The sequence below is a fragment of the Pan paniscus genome, chromosome 20 (genome assembly GCF_029289425.2).
Source record: "Pan paniscus chromosome 20, NHGRI_mPanPan1-v2.0_pri, whole genome shotgun sequence".
NCBI lineage: Eukaryota > Metazoa > Chordata > Mammalia > Primates > Hominidae > Pan > Pan paniscus.
The window spans coordinates 62911191-62935492 of NC_073269.2; the positions used below are offsets into that span (position 1 = coordinate 62911191).

General features: G+C 47.1%; 2 protein-coding genes across 3 annotated transcripts in view; both read left to right on the plus strand.

The window, feature by feature from the left end:
- Positions 1 to 24302, plus strand: part of ZNF71 (zinc finger protein 71) — a 204484-nt gene that overhangs the window by 29247 nt on the left and 150935 nt on the right. The window lies entirely within an intron of this gene.
- The window catches only part of SMIM17 (small integral membrane protein 17), a 43476-nt gene that overhangs the window by 10759 nt on the left and 8415 nt on the right, over positions 1 to 24302 (plus strand). Inside the window, exons 1-3 of one of the 2 annotated variants that reach the window (XM_008962211.6) lie at positions 18395 to 18623; positions 21011 to 21279; positions 23015 to 23091. In XM_008962211.6, the coding sequence (XP_008960459.3) occupies positions 21111 to 21279; positions 23015 to 23091 (246 nt within the window). In that variant the 5' untranslated portion in view covers positions 18395 to 18623; positions 21011 to 21110. Of the gene's footprint in view, positions 1 to 18394; positions 18624 to 21010; positions 21280 to 23014; positions 23092 to 24302 lie in introns of those variants that run through there. The other variant, XM_014342910.4, reaches the window with a different exon arrangement.

Here is a 24302-nt window from a genome sequence, read left to right on the forward strand (position 1 = left end):
AGGCCCTTTGGAGAGATGAAATGGCTCATTTAACCCTCACAAGATCCTTGAGGTAGGGATTCATGTGCATGTCGTATAGATAAGGAATCTGAGGTTCAGTGAGGCAAGGTAAGCTTCCTGAGGGCACACAGCATGGAAGTGGAGGGGACAGGGTGTGAGCTGGGGTCCACCTGGGCTCCGAGGTCCGTGCTCCTTGCCTACACTGGACTACTTCTAGAGATGGACATATTGAATTCCTCAGGACTTGACTCCTGGCCTTGGTTTCCTGGACTCCCCAGTGTGTGAAGCAGAGACGGGATCGAGGCTGCACCACCACCATCCCCCTCTCCCATCCAGAGAACCAGCCAGGCCACCTCTCAGGTCCCTCCTGTTTCTTTTCTCTGCAACCCAAGCTGATGTGGAGGGCATTGAGGCTCCTCTGGGGGGATGCTGTGGTACCAGGTGGGTCTCACATCCCTGGTCTCCCGCCTCCTGGGCAAGCTCCCCACTCAGGGCTCCACGTTTCCCCAAGAGGAACCCTGAGGCGGCTGGAATAATGGCCACATTGACGGAGTCACTTGTCCAACTCTGAGGGGGCGCTTTCATCACCTCCACTCTACAGATGGGGAAACAGGCTCGCAGAGGTTCAGGCACCTGCCCAAGGTCACACAGCTGCTGGATTCAAACCCATTCTGACTCCAGAAGCTGGACTGCAGTCCACGGCACCACTCTACCCCCCAGTTCCTCAGTCAGGTACTTACTGAAGCCAAATTAAATTTACCCCCCTGAAAATGTGGGTTTGGCAAGGATCAAGCAGGTCAGGAACCTGCTTTTTAACAAGTCTTCTATCCCATACATCTGTCCAAGGCACTATTTGGGGTTATGTGCTGGCCTTCGAGTTCACCCTCACTGGGCCCTGTGTCCCTGTGTCCCCAGGCCTGACCCAAGCCTGGCCTTGAGGTAGAGGTCATGGGTGCTGGGTGGGGTCTGAATGACCCCTTTATCACTTGGAGTAAATGCCAAACTCCTCACAAACCCCTGTGTGACGCAGCCTCTCCCAGCTCCTGTCCCGCTCCCCCTGCTCACTCTGCTTCAGCCACACTGTGCTTTCGTTCAGTCCCAGCGCTGGCCCAGCCCACTCCCACCGCAGGGGCCTCTCCCTTCCTGGCCCGGCACCCACGCTGAGCTTCCTCAGGTCCCTGATGCTCAAGTTTCACGTGTCGGCCTGGCTGGGCTCCAGTGCCCAGCAGGCCCATCGCAGTGAGTCCCGGTGGTGCTGAGAAGACACTTTATAGATGTGGATGCCACCCATGTCAGCTGGGCCTCATCTAATCAGTTGAAGGCCTTAAGAGCAAAACCAGTTTCTTGGAGAGTAAGAAACTCTGCCTCAGGATTACAGTGCCAACTCCGGCCTGAGTTTCCAGCCTACCAGCCTACCTTATGGATTTGGGACTTGCCAGCTCCCACAGTAGCATGAGCCGGTTATTTAAATTAAATCTATTTATATATAAAAGTATACATATGCCATATGTATAACAAGAAATATGAGGTATATAAAAGGATATGTATAAGATATATATAGGGTAGGGCATGGTGACCCACACCTGTAATCCCAGCACTTTGGGAGGCCAAGGTGGGAGGATTACTTGAGACCAGGAGTTTGAGACCAGCCTAGGCAACATAGCAAGACCTCATCTTTACAAAACGTTAGAAAAATTAGCCAGGTGTGGTGGCGTGTGCCTGTGGTCCCAGCTACTCAAGAGACGGAGGTGGGAGGATTGCCCGAGTCCAGGAATTAGAGGTTGCAGTGAGGTATGATCATGCCATTGCACTCCAGCCTGGGTGACAAGGGAAGACTCTCTCTCTCTTAAAAAAAAGAAAAAAAAAGGTCAGTCAGTCAAGGTGGCTCATGCCTGTAATTCCAGCACTTTGGTAGGCCGAGGCAGACAGATCACCTGAGGTCAGGAGTTTGAGACCAGCGTGGCCAACATGGTGAAACCCCATCTCTACTAAAAATACAAAATTAGCCGGGCATGGTGGCAGGTGCCTGTAATCTCAGCTGCTTGGGAGACTGAGACAGGAGAATCACTTGAACCCAGGAGACGGAGGTTGCAGTGAGCTGAGATCATGCCACTGCACTCCAGCCTGGCCGATGGAGTGAGACTCTGTCTCAAAAAAAAAAAATCTATATGAGATATATAATGTATATATAATAAATGCATAATATATATAATACCATATATATGATATATCTATATGGGATATATATGATCTAAATAAAGCAATCTATATGATAGGACATATATAAATATATTAAGTTGTATCACTACTGCCTCTCTGGAGAACCCTAACTGATAACGAGGCCCTCCCTGATCACCCTTCTTCCCCTGCTTCGTATTCCCCATCACACGCACTGCAGTCTGTATTGATACTTGTTTTCTTTCTTTACCATCCATCTCCATCACGGGCATTCAGGTAGAGATCTGGATGTTGCTGGTTCTGCTCACTGTTGTTTTCCCCAGCACTTGGCACGGCACAGTCACAGGCACATAGTAGGTGCTCAGTAAATGTCCATTGAATGAAAGAGTTAATGGTAGGTGCTCAATAAATGCTTCCTGGCTGAATCACGAATAAGCAAGTGAGTTTTCTGAGGCAGCAGCCCATTCCACCCTGGACCTAACATAGTCCCTGGAGACCTGGATCTGACTTGGATTCCTCAGCCTTTTGTCCACTGCCCCTGTCTGATTTAAAATGTAGGTTTTATTCTTATTCTGAGAAGGTGAGGCCCATAGGTCAGGAGACACCAGGGATTGAAAAGAGAGTTGCTACAGTTCCTGAGAGGCGAGGGCAGTGCCAGGCCACACAGGGAAGCCCAGGGCAGGTCAGGAGGTGGAGGGGCTGGGGGAAGACGGGGGCAGGAGCTTCTCTGTCGCTTCCACAGCAAGGAGCAGGATTGGCTTCTCTGAGTAATTTAGCGGTTCTGGGGCACAAGGGCTGCCCTTGTTGTCTGGTTCTCAGCCCTGGATGAGGGCAGGTGCACAGAGCCCCTGAGTGTGGGAGCCCAGTTGGGGAGGTGCTGGGTGTGGGCTCTGGGTTGGGTGGTTTGCTTGTGAAAGGCACGCTCTCAAGGGGATTCTTTGCTGTCTCTAGGAATCACCCGGATCTGGGAGTGACAGTCCCTCCAAGGTCGGCAAGGCTTCAAAATGTCAAAGCATCAGAAAATAAAAGGCATGGTTCATACAATCTTTGCTCTAGCCAGAGATAATCCCCTGCATTTGGCCTTAGCATGGGCAGCCGGAGAAGGCTCTGGGCCCAGGTCTTGGCTGAGGGGCAGCCTCAGGAGACCCAGGCTGCAGAGGGAAGGCCCTTCTGCTCCTCCCTGCCTGGACACCATGTTATTGTAGGAATCCCAGTCAGTACCCGGGAACCCAGTGTGCCTGCCCCAGAGCATGATGAAGGGGCCTCCTGGGTGGACTGATGCCCCTGGCAGCCGCAGATTCCTGGCCTGAGAATGGTCCAACTGAGAGGCTGGGCCTCAGCTCACAGCCTCAGATATGGGGGAGAGGAGGAAGGTCTTCCTGCAGAATCCCAGCGTGGTGGCAGTTTCCAAATTACATGAGATGAGCTAGGGATCCTCTCCAAGATCACAGACTTTTCTGTGACCCCTGACAGGCCAGGCATAGGGCCATGAACATGAGTGATTTGAGTCAAGCAGGTGCACTATCCAACACACACCTTACAGCCCTAATAATATTTTATTATACATACTATTATTTATTAATAGAAAGTTTATGTTTGTAATAGAGTCTTAAATATTTATATAAAAGAGCTATACACATTAACAGGGCTTACATCATTAATATAAGGTAATACTATTCTCACTTTCAATTGAGGAAACAGGCTCAGAACACTAATAATTAGTTCGAGATCATGGAGCTGAAAAGCCAGACTTTATATGCAATGTTTCTGATTTCTAAATGGCAAAAATTTACATATTTATTAAGAAACGCTATTTTGGGTCAGGCGTGGTGATGTGTGCCTGTCCTCCCAGCCACTCTGGAGGCCAAGGTGGGAGGATTACTTGAGGCCAGAAGTTGGAGGCTGCAGTGAGCCATGATTGTACCACTGCACTCCAGTCGGGACAGGAGAGTGAAAGACTGTCTCAAAACAAACAAAAAATATATGCTCTTTGGGCCTGGACTGGACAGGCCACACAAAATACCCCTGGGGAAGAAGGAGATTTGACTCCTGGCTTGCAGCCTGTGTAGGGCCACCAAGTGATCAGGTGGGGTCTGGGGTCAGGGAATCCTGGGCCCAGCTGCTAGTTCCATCACTTACAAGCTGGTGCTTGCTGAGCTCACTTGGTACCTGGGGATGGTCCTAGCATCTTATGCACGGGTTAGGCTCCGGGTGAGGTTGCAGATCTTGTGCTGGTTGGCATGGACTGGATGCATCAACAAGCCCCAGAGACCAGGAGATATCCCACGCTGGAAAGTATTCCCCATGCATCAAGTCTGATTCTGCTGCTCTCCCTCAGCAGGAGGATCTACTCCATGGGGTGACTCAGGGATCCAAGCTCCCTCCACCGTAATTTCTCAAGTAGACATCTAGGCAGCAGACAGGGGAGGGCAAAGCCATTTCTGGACACATAGCTCTCCTCTCCTTCCACTGGTGAGCAGTGTTCCTTGCACCCTCCTGCACACAAAGGGTCATGGGAAGTGCAGTCTCTGGTAGGGGGTCAGCCAATTCCCAGGACCAACTCCACACCCTGGAAGAAAGGTGCAATGGTCTGAATTTGTGTGTCTCCCCAAAATTTACATGTTGAAACCCTAACCCCCAAGGTGATGGTATTAGGAGATAGGGCCTTTGGGAGGTGATGAGGTCATGAGGGTGGGGCCTCATCAATAGGATTAGTGCCCTTATGAAAGGGACCCCAGAGAGCTCCCTCACTCCTTCCTCCATGTGTGGGCACAGCAAGAGGGCTCCCTCTATGAACTGGGAATGGGCCTTCACCACGCACTGAGTCTGCTGGCACCTTGACCTTAGCCTTACCAGGCTCCAGAACTGTGAGCAATGAATGTCTGTTGTGTATAAGCCACCCAGTCTGTGATATTGTTACAGCAGCCCAAAAAGAAAACAAGAGTTTGAGCGGAGGCTGGCCCTCCTGCTACCCAAAGCCCAGGGTGGTACCAGCACATGTAGACATCAGGTACAGGTATAAAAGGTTAAATTCCCAGTGTTTGGGGGGGCATTTCTGAGCCATGACAGTAACAGAATAAATTGCCACCCCTGCCTGGTCCCAGCGATGCTCACCCCTTGCTGGGATGATTGCAGAGGTCTCCCCGCCTCACTCTTGCTCCATCCTCCCTGCCCCGAGCCTGTTTGCCACGCAGAAGCCCTTCACGTCCCTCCTCTGACCATAACCCTCCATGGCCAAATTATATTCAAAGACATACAGACTGTGTTGGAATAAATTATATTGAAAGACATACAGACTGTGCCTATTTGAACCAGATGAAGTTCTAAGGGCTGGAGAAACAGCTATGAACAAGACTTACAAAACCCCTGCCCTTGTGGGGTTGATGTTCTTCTGGGAAGTGACAATTTTTTTTAAAGCTGTGGAGAAAAAAATCTCAGAAAGAGGAGGGTACTATGCAGAGGGTCAGGGCAGGTTCCAGATTTAAGAAGGTGGAGTGGGGAGACCCGCTGAGGAGGAGACAGGAAAGCAGAAACTCAGAGGCAGGACAAGGCGGGTGAGGATGTGGGGGAAAGTGTTTCAGGAAGAAGGAACAGCCAGGGCAGAGGCCTGGGGTTTTGCCCACGCCTGAGGCAGAGTGACAAGAGGACAGAGAACAGATGGGGGCTGGATCAGGAGGGGCGCTGGCTGGCGGGGTGAAGACTGCAGCTTGATGGGTGAGGTAGGAGTCATGGAGGGTTATGGGCAGAGGAGGGACGTGATGGGCTTCTGTGTGGAGAACAGGCTGGGGGCAGGGAGAATGGAGCAGGGGTGAAGCGGGGAGACCCCTGCAATTGTCCCAGTGAGGGGTGAGCGTGGCTGGGACCAGGCAGGGGTGGTGAGAACGTGATGGATTCTGGGTAGGTTTTGAAGGTAAATCCGTGATACAATGGACTTTGGGGACTTGGGGGTAAGCGTGGGATGGGGAGGCGAGGTTTAGATAAAAGACAACATACATGGTGCAGTGTGATGGGTGCACCAGAATCTCACAAATCACCACTAAAGAACTTATTCGTGTAACCAAATTCCACCTGTACCCCAATAACTTATGGAAAAATAAAATAATAATAATAAAAAGAAAGTTAAGCCAACAGGATTTATGATCCAACACAGCATCCAACTCCACTGTATAAATCTTGGGTCTCCAATAGGAAAGCACAGCTCCGAAGGGGTCTGGGCTGGTGAGTGTTGCAGGCTGAATTGTGCCCCCCACCAAATTGATGTCCTAACCCCAGTACTTCCCAATACGGTGACTGTATTGGGAGATGGGGCCTTTAACCAGGTGGTCAAGGTCAAATGAGGTCACAAGAGCCAGCCCTAATCCAATCTGCTGGTGTAATTACAAGGAGATTAGGACTCAGACATGTACAGAGGGTCGACCATCCACAAGCCAAGGAGGGAGGCCTCCGGGAAACCAACCCTGCCAACAAATGATGGTGTGTCCCTTCGGAGGCTAAACCCCAAGAGGCCTCTGTGCTCTCTCTTCCTCTCAGGTCCCTGCTCAGCCATGTGCACTGGCTTGAGCTAGCTTGCTGGAGGTTGACAGGCCCATGGGGGAAGTCATCCTGGTCAAAGGTATTCTAGGCCAGCCAGCACAACCCCCAGCCCACAGTCCAAGCTGTGGACAGATACAGGAGCAAGTCCAGCCAAGATCAGCCAAATTCAGATCAGCAGAACTGTCTAGCTGGTTCATAACTTCATGAACTATAATAAATAATGGTTGTTTCTGTTTTAAGCTTCTAAATGTTGCCGTGGTTGGTTATACAGCAATAACTAACTGATAGACCTTCCCAGAGCAATGTCTTTATTGGTACTCCCACCACCAATGTATAAGAACACTTATCTCAGTTACTCCCTGACCCATCCTGAGGAATAACTGCAAACTTCTGATTTTTTAGATCTTCAAGGGTCCAGAGTGGGTGTGTAGAGACTGCTTATTGTTCCCCAACATCTAGTCTCTCCTTCTTCCATAGTACTAGAACCCTTACATTTTAGCTGCATTTCCCAGTCTCCCTTGCAGCTAGGTGTGGCCATGTGACTAGGTTCCAACCAATGAGGTATAAGTAGCAACATCATATTGCCACTTCCAGGAGATGGACTACTGCATTCAGATTCTGGTTTTGCCACTTCTCTGTTGAGGAACTTTGGAAAGGTGACTTAGTTTCTCTGGTGCATCAGTTTCCTCATCTGTAGAGTGGGGATAACGATAGTATCTGCCTTATAGTGTTGTCAAGAAGTGAAGTAACACAATGATGCATTTAGAACATGCTTATGGCTGAATGTGGTAGCTAACAGCCAGATGTGGTGGCTAACGCTTGCAATCCGAGCACTTTGGGAGGCCAAGGTGGGCAGATCACTTGAGGTCAGGAGCTTGAGACCAGCCTGGGCAACATGGTGAAACCCTGTTTCTACTAAAAATACAAAAATTAGCTGGGTGTGCTGGTGCACACCTGTAGTTCCTGCTGCTCAGGAGGCTGAGGCATGAGAATCACTTGAACCCAGAAGATAAAGGTTGCAGTGAGCCGATATTGTGCCACTGCAATCCAGCCTAAGCAGCAGAGTGAGACTCTGTCTCAAAAAAAAAAAAAAAAAAAAAAGAACAGTACTTACACATGGGAAGTTTTGTTATGTGTTGTTATCATTATCAGTATAATAATACTTTCATTTTATTTTTTGAGAATGGGTCTTGCTGTATCCCACGGCTGGAGTGCAATGGCGTGATCATGGCTCACTGCAGCCTCAACCTTCTGGGCTCAAGTGATCCTCCCACCTCAGCCTCCTCAGTAGGTGGGACTACAGGTGTGTGCCACCACATCTGGCTATTTTTTTTTAGAGTTTTTTGTAGAGATGGGATCTCTCTATGTTTCTGAGGCTGGTCTCAAACTCCTGGGCTCAAGCAATCCTCCCACCTCAGCCTCCCAAAGCATTGGGGTAACAGGTGTTAGCCACCACACCCAGCCAATAATACTTTTATTATCAGCTCCTAAGGTTGATGTAAGGTTTAAATATGACCAAGCTCCATGTCTATTATCAGAACAAGTTTCCCTGATGCTTATTTGTCTACCAAGACCAGGAAGAAATATTAGGAATTATATCCATCCATCTACTCCCTCCTCCCCAGCACCACCCCATGAGGCTCAATAGATTTTCCATTTCCTTTGTGATACGTACTCATTTGCCCAATAAATCTTTTTCAAGGCATGAAAATTCATAGGGGGATCTTTTTGGCCCAAATTTCTTGTAAGAGATGCCTACAGGGAGGTAAATGTTCATTTATAGCTTATCACCTGTTTTACAGAGAGGTTGAGAGGTGGAAAGAAATGGAGGGAAGGAAGAGGTAGGTGTGAAGTTGGCATTTTTCATTGTTGATCCAATGTAGCACAGAGACGTTGGTGTGAGCAGATGCATGTGGAAAGGAGGAGGAGAAATTTGGGTCAGGAAGGAACCTGAGCTATTTTTTTCTCTCAGTGGTGGGTGAGTAGCTGTTTTAAGGAAAAAGAAAGTGGAAAAAAGGAAATAAGAGAGTGAACGCCTAATATATAAATACTCAGAACTTCTGCACCCTCTGATAAGTAGGAACCCCAAGAAACAAGAAGCCTTGGGGGTGAATGGGGTGTCGTGCCTTCAATAAACATCTGAGCACCTATTCTGTGCCAGGCACTGTTGCAGGGTCTGGGAACCAAGCAATGAACAAACCAAAGTCTTTTACCATATGGAACCACCACTCCTAATTTCTGGGCATGATCAGAGAATGGGATGAAATGGAGAGTGAAGGGGAGGCTGCCTCAACTTCAGTGGTCAGAGAGGGCCACTCTAAGAAGGTAACATTTGAGCAGAGACCCACTTGGCAAAGAGAAGACAGTTACATAGGTATCTAAGGAAGGCATTCTCCTTTCATCCAAGTGTTCACTGATGCTTTGCTTAGAAGAATTGACAACACCCAAGAGTCCATCCTTAGAAGACTGGCTAAATGTATCAGGATTCAACTGGGTGAGAAATGAGTTGAATATTTGAATATGGTAGGAGTTCTGAATTACAGAATTAAATGAAAACAAACAGAACAATCGATGACAGCATATATGTGTACTCTCATTTGTGTTTTCTTTAAGTGAGGGGGCTTCAGGGGCTTTCACTCAGCAGCTATTTACCTACTTTCACAGAAACATTTCAATAAGCAACCTATATAGAAGTAGTAGTGCTCTGCTAATTATCAGTTGTGTATATAAAGTGTATCAGTCAGTTTTGCTGTGTAACAAACCACTCCAAAACTTAGTGACTTAAAATAACAAGCATTATTAGCTCATGAATGTGGCCACAGGGGCTAAGTTAAACTGGATAGTTCTGGCCTCAGCTGACCTCATGTGTTCAACTGTGGTCAGCTGTGGGCTGCCTGGTCCAGAATAACCTTGTCCAAGATGACTCGCCTCTCCTCCTTGGGCATCTCATCCTCCAGCAAGCCAGCTCAAGCCAGTGCACATGACTGAGCAGGGATTTGAGAGGAAAAGGAGCATAGAATTCTTTTGAGGTGTGTGTGTGTATGCATTGATCCTCAGCCTCACTTTTCCTATACATAGAATGAACCTGGTTATTATTACTCATTCCATAATAACAATGCCAGATGCCTATCAGCCACAAACTATGAGATATGCACTGTTGTTATTGGATAAGTTGTGATAAGTAAATTTTTTTTTTTTTTGAGACAGAGTTTTGCTGTTGATGCCCAGGCTGGAGTGCAATGGCACAATCTTGGCTCACTGCAACCTCTGTCTCCCGGGTTCAAGCAATTCTCCTGCCTCAGCCTCCCAAGTAGCTGGAATTACAGGCACCCACCACCACGCCAGCTTTTTTGTGTGTGTGTGTTTAGTAGAGACGGGGTTTTGCCATGTTGGCCAGGCTGCTCTCGAACTTCTGACCTTGGCTGATCCGCCCACCTCGGCCTCCCAAAGTGTTGGGATTACAGGCTTGAGCCACCGCGCCCGGCCAGTAAATAATATTTTATTGATGCTGAGTTGTTAGTTATTTACATTTTAATATTTCTCACATTGAAATATGTCTTACAATTGTTCATATCTTTGGCTTTTCTTTTTTTTTCTTTACAAAGTTCTTAACTTCTTTATTTTATAAGCAATACATCTGAAAGGAAAATCATCACATTCATGGCATATCATAGTCAGGAAGAAAAATTAGGTTGCATCCTGAGGTTGACCAAACATACCAGATTCACCCTGTTAAGTCCTGGTCCCCAAATAAAACATTGAGCACTTCCTGTAAGCCGGACTCCTTAGCAAAAAAAAAAAAAAAAAAAAAAAAAAAAATATATATATATATATATATATATATATAAAATGATTACCACATCCAGAAAGTTTGTGAACTCTCTTCAAATCTCAGCATGGCAAAACTCAGTTATATATATATATAAATATTATATATAAAAATATAATATATAATAAAATATAATATATTATATATAATATATAATATATATTATATAATATATAATATAAATAATATATAATATAATATATAATATAAATAATATACAATATATAATATAAATATAAATATCTATCTATCTATCTATCTGAGTTTTGCCATGCTGAGATTTGAAGAGAGTTCACAAACTTTCTGGATGTGGTAATCATTTAATATTATTACCGCTTTTTTTTTTATCATGAAAGAACAAATGTAATGTTGGTAAGCCTGGTAATCTTGTGATTTTTTTTTCTTTTAAATACCTTTTGTGTTTTTAACTTGAGAAGACTTTATAGACATATCTATGTGCCCACAGAAAATATCGACATTGTTTTATGTGTTGTTGGGTTTTCACGTCATTCATGTCAGACTGCATCTGTAGATTTGCAACTTGCTTCCCCCATCCTCCCATGAAATGATGTGTCTTGGAGACCTTTTCATATCCATCCACGATGATCTATTTTGTTCTGTAAAATGAGTATAATAACAACACTCAACCAACATGATCTTGATGAGGACACATTAAGCTCTCAATAAATGTTACTTGATTTATAATGATTCTGTCTTTGGAATCATTTTTCTAGCTAGACTGCAGAAAAGCCCTTTGGGCTGGAAGTGGCTAGGAGAACCTGTTTCTCTAAGCAGACTTGACAGCTCGCTGCCCTTGTATGATTTACCCCATACACCCCTAAGTGATTGTATCCTTCTAGGTTTTAAATAACAAGGTGAGTTTTCCCATTTCAATCATACTTCTTCCCCTTGCCATCCCACCTTAAATAAATGGAAAATTTTTTAGTAGTAGTGAAACAAGAAGGTCTTTGGGGACATATCGCTCTGGGTTTAATCCTGGATATGCCATTTCCAAGCTGACCTGCCCCAGGGGGTCCGAGGCTCCCAAATGATCACAGTTTGGAGATGGCCACGTACACTAGATACATCCACACAATGTGATTAATTCCCTGCAGTTGCCAAAAAGCATGAAATAGATTCCTCTCCTTGTGGGATGGTCCCTACTGATAGGATTCCCTGCTTGGTGCCACAGAACCCTGCCTTATGGGCCACAGCAGATGTACCAGAGGATAGAACAACAGGTCACTGGCCCATGAAGTGGTCTTATGGCAAAGTCTTACTCAACAGGGGTCTGTGATCTTGGATGTCTCAACCTGGCAGATCATAGACTTCATCCTGCCAACTGATGAGCACAGTTCAGGTCACGTCACTCATTTTCCTTGTAATTTAATGAATTACCATCATTAAAACATTGAGATAGTTTACATTTACAAACACTGTCTTTCATTCATTCGACTGTTTCAAAACAACATTCATGGGCCATCTGGTATGTGCCAAGACACGTTCCAGGTTCTGGAGGCTCAGAGGTAAATTAGAAACACACAGCCCCTACCATCATGGGTCTGTACCATTTTAGAAACAAGGCAGACAGTAAGCAAAAAGAAATATTCATAAAGTAATGAGCTCCAGCTTATTTTGAGAAATTGAAATATCAAAACTCACTGGGCCAGCAACTCCATTAGAGGACATAACAGAAAGATAGTGAAGAGCCATATCACAGTGGTTCTAGGTAAACAAAGAGCTCAAAGTCAGAGCCTCAAAGCTCTCTGGCCCTTGAAGAGTTGTGAATATCATCCTATTAGGCATACAGAATATGCTTCAGGCATACTGGGTGTCACCTGCAATGTCCAGCACATAGTGAGTGCTTTATGAATGTCTGTCTCTTGAGTGATTGTGGAAGCTGTGCCTTTTCTGGTGACCAGATCATTGGGAAGAACACTTATTCATCCATTCAACAATTCCAGAGAGGTTTGATTTTGTGAAGGACTCACTCTTGCAGAGGGTGTACAATTCAAAACCCACCTAATTCAAGACTAACCCTGACAAAAAGATGGTGGGTGTGTCTATTCACCAGCCAAAGCAACACTAAAATAACAGTCACAGTTTACAATGTATGTGATTGGTTGTATTTGGAAGCATGAGAAATTGTAGCCATGCTGCATTTCTGTAAATCTACAATAACATCCCTCTTGTGACCCCAGCTTGCAACATAAAAAATAGGGCTTTGCCGGCTGGGCGCGGTGGCTTACGCGTGTAATCCCAGCACTTTGGGAGGCCGAGACGGGCGCATCACGAGGTCAGGAGATCGAGAACATCCTGGCTAAGACGGTGAAAACCCGTCTTTACTAAAAATACAAAAAAAAAAAGAAAAAAATAATTAGCCGGGCGTGGTGGCGGGTGCCAGTAGTCCCAGCTACTCGGGAGGCCGAGGAAGGAGAATGGCGTGAACCCGCGAGGCGGAGCTTGCAGTGAGCCGAGATCGCGCCACTGCACTCCAGTCTGGGCGACTGAGCGAGACTCCATCTCAAAAAAAAAAAAAAAAAAAAAAATAGGGCTTTGCCAATAACTCGCATATACTTATATAGCCCTCTCCTCCCCACTCCACGGCTTCTCCCAACCCAGAATAACCAACAGCCTGAATCCGGGGCATACCTTTCTCTGAATTTCCTTTCTGTACTTTCCCCCTCTTCAGAGCTTTTTGGGAAACTTCATGTTAATAATTTCAATCCGGTTCAGCCAGGCCCTGCTGTCCTAGGAACAAAAGCTGTCACTTAAAAATGACTTTGCAGTTGTTGCCCTCATCTGCTTTCATCCCATGATCTCTACAGCCCAGAGATCTTTGTTTCCAGGAAACAGCAGGGCTTTCCCCAGGCGGATGGGTTCTTTGAAGGAGGGGGAAAAAAAAAGTCTTCTCCAGCTATTCTGTGTAGAGCGTCAGCACCACCGAACGCTAATGCTTGAATGGTTTAGAACTGCGGACAGCTCATGCCAGACAGATTCAGCACCACGGACAGCCCCCAAGGCAGCTCGTGATGTGAATGGTTCAGCACCGCAGACAGCTCAAGCCTCGCCGGGCAGCCTTGCTGGAAGTGGTTCAGCTAGCCCTGCTAATATCCATCAGAACCCCGGGCGGCTCAGGCCAGAATGGTTCAGCACCACAGGCAGCCCCCCAGCCTCGCAGGACAGTTCCCCCCAGCCTCGCAGGGTAGCCTGTGCTGGGACTATTCCGGTATCACGAAGAGCCCTGCTGGACTGGTTCTGCAACATGGATAGGAACAAGTGTCATTTCGCCATCACCTGTGCTAGATGTAGACGCTCTTCTGAGCTGATTCCTGAGCCCCCTCTGCAACTTTCACCTCTGGAGACTCTGATGGGGCTATCTGGGTAATCCAGGCTCTTCTGGAGTTGACCTCAGAAATGCAGGCATCCAACAGTTAATATGCCCAAAAGGGAACTCTGGATTTTCCCCACAAAATAAACTTGATCTCACTTAGTGCACGTCAGGGCACTCAGTTGCTCAGGCCCAAAGCCCAGAAGTCTCCCTTGATTCGTCTCTTTCTGTCACACCTCGCACTCCACCCATTAGTGAGTCCTCTCAGCTCCACCTGTAGAGCAAATCCTGAATCTACCCACTGCTCTCCATCCCCATTGCCACTGCCTTACTCCAGGCCACCGTCGCTTCTCACCTGGTTTACTGCAAGAGCCTCCTAAGTGATCCTCCTACTTTACTGCCCCTTCTAGTGCATTCCCCACACAGCAGTTTCAGTGAGCCTTGGAAAATGTAAACCAGAGTCTATCATACCATTCCTCAGTACCTGCCACTATCTCCAATACACCTATAATAAAATTCAAAGATCTTCCTGTGGCTTTCATGACTCTGGATGCCTCTCTATCTTTTTTTTTTCCTTTTGAGGTGGAGTCTCACTCTGTCGCCCAGGCTGGATACAATGGCGTAATCTCGGCTGCAACCTCTGCCTCCCGGGTTCAAGCGATTCCCCTTCCTCAGGCTCCTGAATAGCTGGGACTACAGGCGCGTGCCACCACGCCCATCTAATTTTTGTATTTTTGGTAGAGACGGGGTTTCACCATGTTGGTCAGGATGGTCTTGATCTCTTGACCTCGTGATCTGCCCACCTCAACCTCCCAAAGTGCTGGGATTACAGGCGTGAGCCACCGCGCCCGGGCGCCTCTCTATCTTACATCCCATGACACTCTCGCTTTCCTGGTCACACTGGCCACACCACCTCCCTGTTGGTTCCTCAGGGCCTTTGCCTCTGGTGTGCTCTGTCCATGGTGCTGAACGCATTCACGTGTGGATTCAACTATAACTGTCTCCTTTCCACCATTTGGTCCTTAGCTCAAAATATGACCTTTTCTAAAAGGCCTTCCCTGACCATCCCCATCTAAAGTGGCTTCAAAGTTACTATCACAGTGATTTATTTCACAGAATTTAGTACTTCACAGAATTTAGCACAAACTATATTTCATTTTGCATTTATTGGTTTACTTGACACTGTCTGTTTTCATCATTAGAATGTAAGCTCCATTAGGCTACAGACATCAGTTGCCTTAGCTACCCGGAACAGCATCTTCACATGGCAGTTGTTTAATAAATATTAGTTGTATGAGTGAATGAATGAATGAGTGGATGAATTCTCAGCCCTGCATTAATTTTTCTTTTCCTGGCTAGTCATGGAGCCCCAAAAAGATGTCAACAGCACTTACCTCCTGGTAAAATTGTGGTCCAGGGTTTGTGTTGGGGTCCCCAAGATCATCCGCAGGTTTTATGATTTCCTGGGAGGAGGACTCAAGAGAGACTCAGCACATAGTCATACTCACGGCTATGATTTACTACAGTGAAAGTATACAAAGCACAATCAACAAAGGGAAAAGGCCCATGGGCATAACACATCTGTACTCCAGCTCTTGGCTTGCTATGAGGCTATGGCAAGACAGAGAATGTGTTATGTTACAGTAGGATAATGAAGAATTGGAACCAATAATTCAATCTACCACACGTAGTGGTGGCATGTAGCTATAATTTTTTAATCGTGATTTTATTTCCCTTTTAGGTTATGGCATTTGAAACTGGCTTTCCATTTATAGGAGTGCTGTAAAGTTTCCATTTAAAGGTACTTCTTAAATGGTTTTAGAAAACAAATTCATTTTAAATAAAAATATTAAGTAAATAGGAATGCAGGAATGTTGTGTGTAAACGAAAGCAGTCATGAAGATGTTACTCATTGCTGCAGAAACAGGGCAAACATTGAAAAAGGATGTTTGAGAGGTTGAAGTTTGAGAAACATTAAAGACATAAAACAGGATTCCAGACACTTTCCCTTCATTGTTTTCTTCTGTTTAGGGAAGAAATCACCTCTAAGGGGTCACTCAGTAACATTCCTTTCGGCCAGGCACTGTGGCTCACGCCTGTCATCCCAACACTTTGGGTGGCCGAGGCAGGTGGACGACCTGAGGTCAGGAGACCAGCCTGACCAACATGGAGAAACCCCATCTCTACTAAAAATGCAAAAATTAGCTGCGCATGGTGGTGCAAGCCTGTAATCCCAGCTACTCGGGAGGCTGAGGCAGGAGAATCGCTTCAACCCGAGAGACGGAGGTTGCGGTGAGCCGAGATTGTGCCACTGCACTCCAGTGTGGACAACAAGAACAAAATTCCGTCTCAAAGAAAAAAAAATTTGTTCCCTCAGAATTCCGGGGAAGCCCCTCAAACTTGAGTCCATTTTGAAACAACCATAATTCATCTGGACTATCAGGATCATAACTGGAGATTTTTACCCGATATTGAGGACCTGCTGTTCAATAATTATAATGATAATACCAGTGACATTTACTGAGCACTCAAAATTAGGAGGCATATGTATTAACCTGTATGATGTTCACACTAACCGTATGAGGTAGAAAATATTATTGTCCCCATTTTGCAGGTAAGGAAACTGAGACCGAGTTAATTCACTTCCCAAAGTTATACAGCTAGTACATTGTTAGATCTGCATCTGGACGCCCAGTTCCTAACCCTCTCAAGACTCTGTGACCTGGGGCAGCTCACCTGGTCTCCTGCACTAAATGTCTTGTTATCAAAGGAGGTGATGAGGATTGGATGAAATGTCTAATTCTTGACACTTCATCTCTCTTCTCTGCACACTCTGAACTATCTTTGGAATGGCAGGAAACTCATCTCCTAAACATAGAAATGAAGAAAGTTTCCCATCCCAATTACATAACCTATCTGAAAACTCGTAGGCAAACCCAATCTCAGTCCTTCCATAATCTTGCTGTGTGTCCTTTGTACAACTCATTTAACTCCTTTGTGCCTCAGTTCTCTTCTCTGTTAAATGGGGATAATAATACTACCAATTTGGGCTGTTGGAATTAAATGAGATAATATTAATGAGATGCCTTTCCTTGTAGTATTTTTTTTGATAAATGACAGTTATTTTTGTTTTTCTGAATAACCAGGGTAATTCAGTTTTCTATCCATTAGGAAAAGGAGGTTAAATCCTTACCTCATACCATTCAAAAAAACTCCAGAAGGTTCAAACAAAATAAATATATAAAATAAGACTGTAAAATATAAGATTATACAGGAAAATGTGTTTATGAGAGTAAGGGGAGGTCAGGAGAAGTGATTCATGCCTGTAATCCTACACTTTGAAAGGCTGAACCGGGAAGATCAGTTGAGGCCAGGAGTTTGAGACCAGCCTGGGCAACATAGTGAGACCCTGTTTCTACAAAAAATTTAAAAATTAGCCAGGTGTGGTGGCATATGCCTGCAGTCCCAGCTGCTCAGGAGGCTGAGGCAAGAGCATCACTTGAGGCCAGGAATTCAAGGCTGCTGTGAGCTATGATCACACTACTGCACTCCAGCCTGGGTGACAGAGTAAGACCTTGTCTCAAAGAGACAAGGAGGGGGAGGAGGGGCGGGGAAGAGAGGGAGAGACAAGGCTGAGGAAGGGCATCTTAAGACCCTAAAAGCAAAAAATACGTAAATAAATAAAAAGGATATCTTGTATTTTTATTAAAATTCAAAACTTCAGGCACTGTGTAAACACAATAAAAACATAAGGGAGGAGCCAGGAGAAAATATTTGCCACAGATAGAGTAACAGGCAAAGGATTAATGTGCAGAATATAGAAAGAATGTCTATTAATCAGTAAGTAAAAGCTATATAAACAAATAGAGCAATGCGGAGAGGAGGAGATAAACGGGTAATTCACAGAAGAGAGAATAAGCCTGTTCAAAAACATGTGTTTAATTCTCCTCACTAGTAATCAGGGAAATGTAGCTAAGATGATGCAGGGACACCGTTTTCCCCCTACCTATGGCTTTGCTGAAAATTTTAAAAATTTAATGTAGCCTCCATGAGAGCAACTTGGCTGTAGTCACTGCTTTGTAAATTTGAACAACAATGGTCATTGATAATAATAGCAGCTATTAGGCACTGTTGTAAGAACTGTACGTGTATTACTTATTATTGTTATTATTGTTTTACTTTCACAGAAATCCTGGGACTTGGTAACCATAATTATTCCCACTTAACAGCATGGGCAACCGAGGCGCGGAAATGTTAAGTAACACACCCGAGGACTCACTAGTAACAAATGGCAAAGCCAGCCGCTGCCCCAGGCGGTCGGGCCTCAGGGTCCCCGGGCTGCCACCCCCTGCCCCAGCTCCTTCTCCCTTCCGCCCACCCCGGACTCCCGGTTTGCAGACTGGAGAACCACGGGGGGCGTACGCAAAGCCGCTGGCCTTGGGGCGTCTGTCGCAGGGTACCTCGAACATAACCTACGTGCTCATCAGCTAGGGATGGACCAGCTCGGTACCACACCCCCCTGCAACCACGCCGCGGGTACCCCGCCTCTGCGGCCCATCCACTCCCTTCCCCACGCCCCTCCAGGTGCAGGCTTCCCGGGGGTGGAGGAGGGGAGGAGGACGCCCACGCTCCCCAATTCCCCCACCTCCCACCTCCCACCTCCCCCCACCCCCCCGCAGCCTCCGCGTCTGCGCAGCCGCAGTCAGTGCGGCGCCAGCTCTGCAGAGCCCAGACAGGGTCCGGTTGGGGAGGGTGAGTCCTTCGAGGGACCCCCGCGGGCGGGAAGGAGGCGGAGAAAAGGGGCTGGGGGCGCGGGCGGCGATCCGGGGATGCGCGCGCGAGTAGGGATGCGCAGAGGGTGTGTGCCTGGGCGAGGGTGAGGGGCAGAACCGCTCCAGGGATAGGGTCCGGGGAGAGGGCGTCTCCAAGCCCGTCCGGTGGGAGAGGACCGGGGTCTGTCGGGGTCGGGTCTGTTTCTCCGCAGCGGCGGTCTGTGTCCTGGCTTGGGGGTTGCAGGTGAATTCCAGCCTCCTCGTGAGGAGGGGAGCACAGACCTGTGTACCCTCGTGGGGCGGCACGGGCACGTGCGCTCGTCTCGCTGGGGCTTGGTGTCGATGTTCGCTCCCCCTGGGGTGTTCAGCGCACCTGCCCGAGTGTGCACCTGTGCGTGTTCGCGTTGTGTGTCCGCCTGGGCCCCTGGGGACCACCCTGCAACGGTGGGAGCTCAGGCTCTCAGCAAACAGGTGCAGCAGCCCCGCCCCCACTCTTCTGAGCTGTGTGGCTTTGATCAGAGGACTTCCCCGTCTGTTAAATGGAAACCTAATAGTATCTGTAGCGAGAAGTATGGCCACCTTTATGTGAGAAAAGGGATTCGCAGGGCTCAGCAGGGCTGGGCACAAGGAGAGTTCTGGGCTCCGGGAAACACTGCCGGTATTTTTATTGCTTTTACTGTGGTTGCTGGTTGTCGTTGTTGTGACTGCGTTTCCATTCTCTCAGGGGATGACTTGTTTGCTATTTCACCATGAACACTGAGGCTGTGGGGTGTGAATCTCCTCCCCCCACCATACCTCTGTCTCATCCCCTTTCCTTCTTCCTCCTCCATTCACTGCGGATCCAGCTTCTCCTGACCTTGACCTGATGGCTGTCGTCTTTCCCATCTGTCACCCCGCTTGCCTGCATTTTCTCCTTTCTCATGCCTTCCCCTCCCCTCAACCTAGATCCATGATTAATTATGTCTCATATTAAAAACAAAGCCAAGCAAAACCCCAAAGCAATAAACAAGTCAGAACTCCCTAATGGTACTCTCTAACACTCTTTCCCACGAAGGTCCCATAGGAATTTTCTTGCCCTGAAAGATGTCTAGGCAGCCTCCTCTCCTCACTCCCAACAGACTCCCCGGCCCACACTGAGGTTGCAAATGGGCAACCCCAGGGTCTAATTCAGCCCCACAACTTGTGCTATTTGACTAAAGGTGTCTTCCTGTTAAACACTGGAAATAATTATTGACATCATGAAATGTAGAAAATGCCATCTGAAAATATAGATTTCCAGTCTTCTTTTGAGAAATCACAGGATGGGCGACACCAGTCCCATGCGTTTGCTCTGCAGACATTAGCTGAGTTGCATGGTGCAGCTTCTTCAGACAGGAGACCTCATCTCTCTTGCCCCACTGCCTCCGTCGTCTCTCCTCATGCCATATATCCACTGCCGTTTGTTCATGTGCTCCTTACAATAGAGAAGTATTTCTCTGGACCTATATTTAATTTTCATTTGTAGAAAAGTGACAGTAAAAGAGTCCTCTTGATTGACTCATTGATTGATTTTTGAGAGAGTCTTTCTCTCTTACCCAGGCTGGAGTGCAGTGGCACGATCCTAGCTCACTGAAGCCTTGAACTCCCAGGTTCAAAGGATCCTTCCAATATCTGAGACTACAGGCTCGTGACACCACACCTGGCTAATTTTTAAACATTTTTGTAAAGACTGGGTCTCACTCAGGCTGGCCTCAAACTCCTGGGCTCAAGCAACCCTCCCACCTTGGTCTCCCAAAGTGCTAGGATTACAGGTGTGAGCCACCTCGCCTGGCTGATTTATTTATTAATTCATGTCGTTTCCTATCCCATTTGTTATATACAAATGTGCAGACTGGAGAACCATGTGTGGCTGTAGGTGTGTATATGAGTATGTGAGTGCGTATGTGTGTGAGTATGAATGTGAGTGTGTGTGACTGTGTGTATGAGTGTGTGTGTGTTAGTCTATGTGAGTGTGTGTGAATGTGGATGTGTGTGTGTTTGTGTTTGTGTTGGTGTGTGTGTATGTGACTGTGTGTCTATGTGTGTGTATGTGTGGATGTGTTTATGTTTGTATGTGTGTATATGGGAGTATGTGAGTGTGTGTGTCTGCATGTGCCTGCCCATGACAATCACTCCCTTTCCAGCTTTGTCTCCAGAGCACCCTCTACCGTTGGACCTGCTGTGTGCTTTATTTGTTCCCTGCCTGTCTCTTTGTCTCCCTACTAGAATGTAAGCCCCAGGAGGGCAGGAATCTCCACTTGATTACTGCTGTATTTCTAATGCTTACAGTCGTGCCTAGCCCCTGCTGGCCCTCTGTAATGATTCACTGAATGATGAAATGTCCATCAGTCCTCAGGTTCTGAATCTTGTGCCTGGAGAACCAGAGAGGACCCTGGAGCAGGAGGAGAAAGAGAAGCTTGTCTCAGAAGCTCCACCTCCTCCTGGGGCAATGCAGAGTCTCAGGCCTGAGCAGACACGGGGGCTGCTGGAGCCTGAGAGGACCAAGACTCTGCTGCCTCGGGAGAGCCGGGCCTGGGAGAAGCCTCCTCATCCCGCCTGCACCAAAGACTGGGAGGCTGTGGAGGTTGGGGCCTCCAGCCATGACAGTGATGAGAAAGGTGAGAGGCAGGGGTCCTTTGGGAGGTGAGTGGGTGGAGAGGAAGGAATTGGCAGAGCCTAGGGAAAGACTAAACATTCACTCCTTCACTCATCCATTCAACAGCTATTCATGGAGCACTGTGTCAGTCAGCTTTTGCTGTGTAACAAGTCATCCCCAAACTTAGGGGCTTAAAGCAACAATCACTTATCAGCTCATGATTCTGTGGGTCAGAAGTTTGACCTGGCTTCAGGGGACACTTTTCCTGCCTGTGCTTGTCTGTGCAGCCTCAGATAGCTGGTGAGGCCACTGGTCGATCTCAGACGGCTTTACCCCCATGTCTGCTGGTGCTGGCTGTTGGCTGGCTTGGTGGTGCTGAGGACAGGCCATGTGTCTCCAGCAGGATTTTTCAGGGTTATCCTCATGGGGGTGCTTGCAGGGTTCTCAGGGATGGCAAGAGAGGGAATTCCCCAATTTTCAAGCACTGGAAGATTTGAAGAGGAAAAACACATGATCTCATTTGCATTTCAAAAATATTCCTCTAACTCAGTGGATTTCAACTGGGCGTGGTCTTATACCCCACTTCTCCTCCCCAGACGATTTTTGGCAGTGTCTGGAAACATTTAGGATTATCCTAACTGTGGAGATGCTGCTGTTATCTGGTGGGGAGAAGCCAGTAGTGATGCTGATAAACGTCCTACCATGCACAGGACGGACCCTCCCCCCACAGAAAGAATGGTGCAGCTCCAAATGCCGATAGTGCCAAGTTTGAGAAACCCTGAGTCTCACTGCATGTGAGAATGGATTGTAGGGCTAGGAAGTCAAGAATGGAAGGTGGGAGGCCAGTTAGGAGATTCCTGCAACGGTCCAAGACAGAGGTGAGGTAAGTGGAGAGATTTGGGACATCTTTGGGAGAAGGAATCAGTTCTTGCTGATGGATGTGGAGAAGGGGAGGAAAGGAGAGGTATCATGATGACTTTTAGGGTTTTGGCCCAAACAGATGGATAAAGGGTGGTGCCATTTGCCGACATCTCAATGGCACCCCATAGCAGAAAGGGGCTGAACCTTATACCAACTACTAGGCACTGTCTTTTTCCTCAGGGGATGAGCAGGGCTGGGACAGAAGGAGTGGATAACAGAGGCCAGCTCTGCTAGTGAGGCTTGGAGCTCCTGGCTGGGGCTAAGGTGCAGAAAGAGTGGAAAATGCCAGGATTTGCCCAGTCTATTCAGCTTAGGGATGAGAAGGACGCTAAGGTTCTGACTATGGGGACGTGTCCCCACTAGTGTCTGTTCTTTGGAAGCTGGGGAAGCCTCCATCATCCTGGTTTACTTCTGTGGCTTTTTCTTCTGCTCCTTCACTCAGTTTCTGCCGGGGGCCTGTAGAGAAGGAACTCTTTTATCTACTGGACAGGTAAGGGACTGAAGACTCAAGTGGCAGGGCACATCAGGTGACCCAGTTGAAGTTTTCTAGGTAGTTATAGAACAGAATTCAGGTCTTTCATTCTCTCAGCCCCATCTGAATCATCACATAGGCATATGTGTGTTTGTGTGTGTGGGGGGTTGTGTGTTTGTGTGTGTGTGTGTGAGAGAGAGAGAGAGAGAGAAGGAGGGTGAGAGAGAGAGAAAGAGAGAGAGAGAGAGAGAGAAAGAGGAGGCTATTACTAGAAAAGGGACAAGATGCCAGTGGGAAGCGCCCACTCCTGCCATCTGGCCACTCACTCATGGCTCCTTTTTCCTCCACTCCCACCCTCACCCAGACCTGTCTTCTCAAGAGACTGGGCTTTCCCAGGAGTGGAGCTCGGTGGAGGAAGATGACGAATCAGAGGGCTCCCAGGTACACTGGGGGGTTTGTTCTTTTTCCACAAATGTCCCACTCTGTAGATCTCAGCACTTTGTCACATTTGCATTCTCAGCTTGGAATTTACCTGCCCCATAAAAATCTCAAGAGATCTCTTGTGTCTGATCTCTATGGTGATCAGACACAGACTGGAGGGTCTCCATGTGGTGTGTGTAACTCAGTTCACATGTACCCTCCAACACTTCCTTCATAAATCCATCTACCCATGCATCCACCTCTGTACTTCATCTTCTGTCCACTTATTCATCAACCCTCCCTTCCATCCACCCTCTTACCTTTCCAATCACTCATCCATTCATTCATCCACCTCTCAAACATCTACTAGCCATTCACTCATCTGTCCACTCATTCATCCACCTAAACTTTTATTCACCTACTCACTTGTATACCCATTCCATCCATCCATCCATCCATCCATCCATCCATCCATCCATCCATCCATCCCTATACTTCATCTGTTTATCCACTTATCCATCCATCCATCCATCCATCCATCCATCCATCCATCCATGCATCAACCCATCCCTATACCTCAGCTGTCTATCCACTTTTCCATCCACCCATAAACCCTCCCTTCCACCCACCCTCTCACCTTTCCATTCACCTGACCATTCATTCATCTACCCATTGAACATCCACCAACTATTCATCTGTCCACTCATTCATTTACCCAACCTTTCATCCCTTATGCATCCATATACCCATGCCATCCATCCATCCATCCATCCACCCATTCCTCCATCCATATATCCAGTTATCCATATACATACTCATTCACCCTTTTATTCAGATGCCATCAATCCATCTGTTCAGTCCACCCACCTACATATCCATCCCCTATCCACTCAACTGTCCACCCACCTATTCATTCCTCTACTACCTGTTGGCTGTGGTGAGGATATGGCTAGTATGCATCCACCCATATGCCCACACATTCATTCATCCATCTGTATCTATTCACACACCCAGTCATAAGACCACCTACCAATCCATTCACCCATCCACCCACTATTCCATTTATCCATCCACTAATCATCTACTGAGTTTTAATCCAGATACTACAAGTAAAACCAAAGACAATTATCAAACACATTTCTTTCACTCAAAAACCTAATGTTTTCTTTTTTGAGGAATAAGATATCAATATAAGAAAACCAGTGGTTCTTTCATTTATACATTCATCTCAT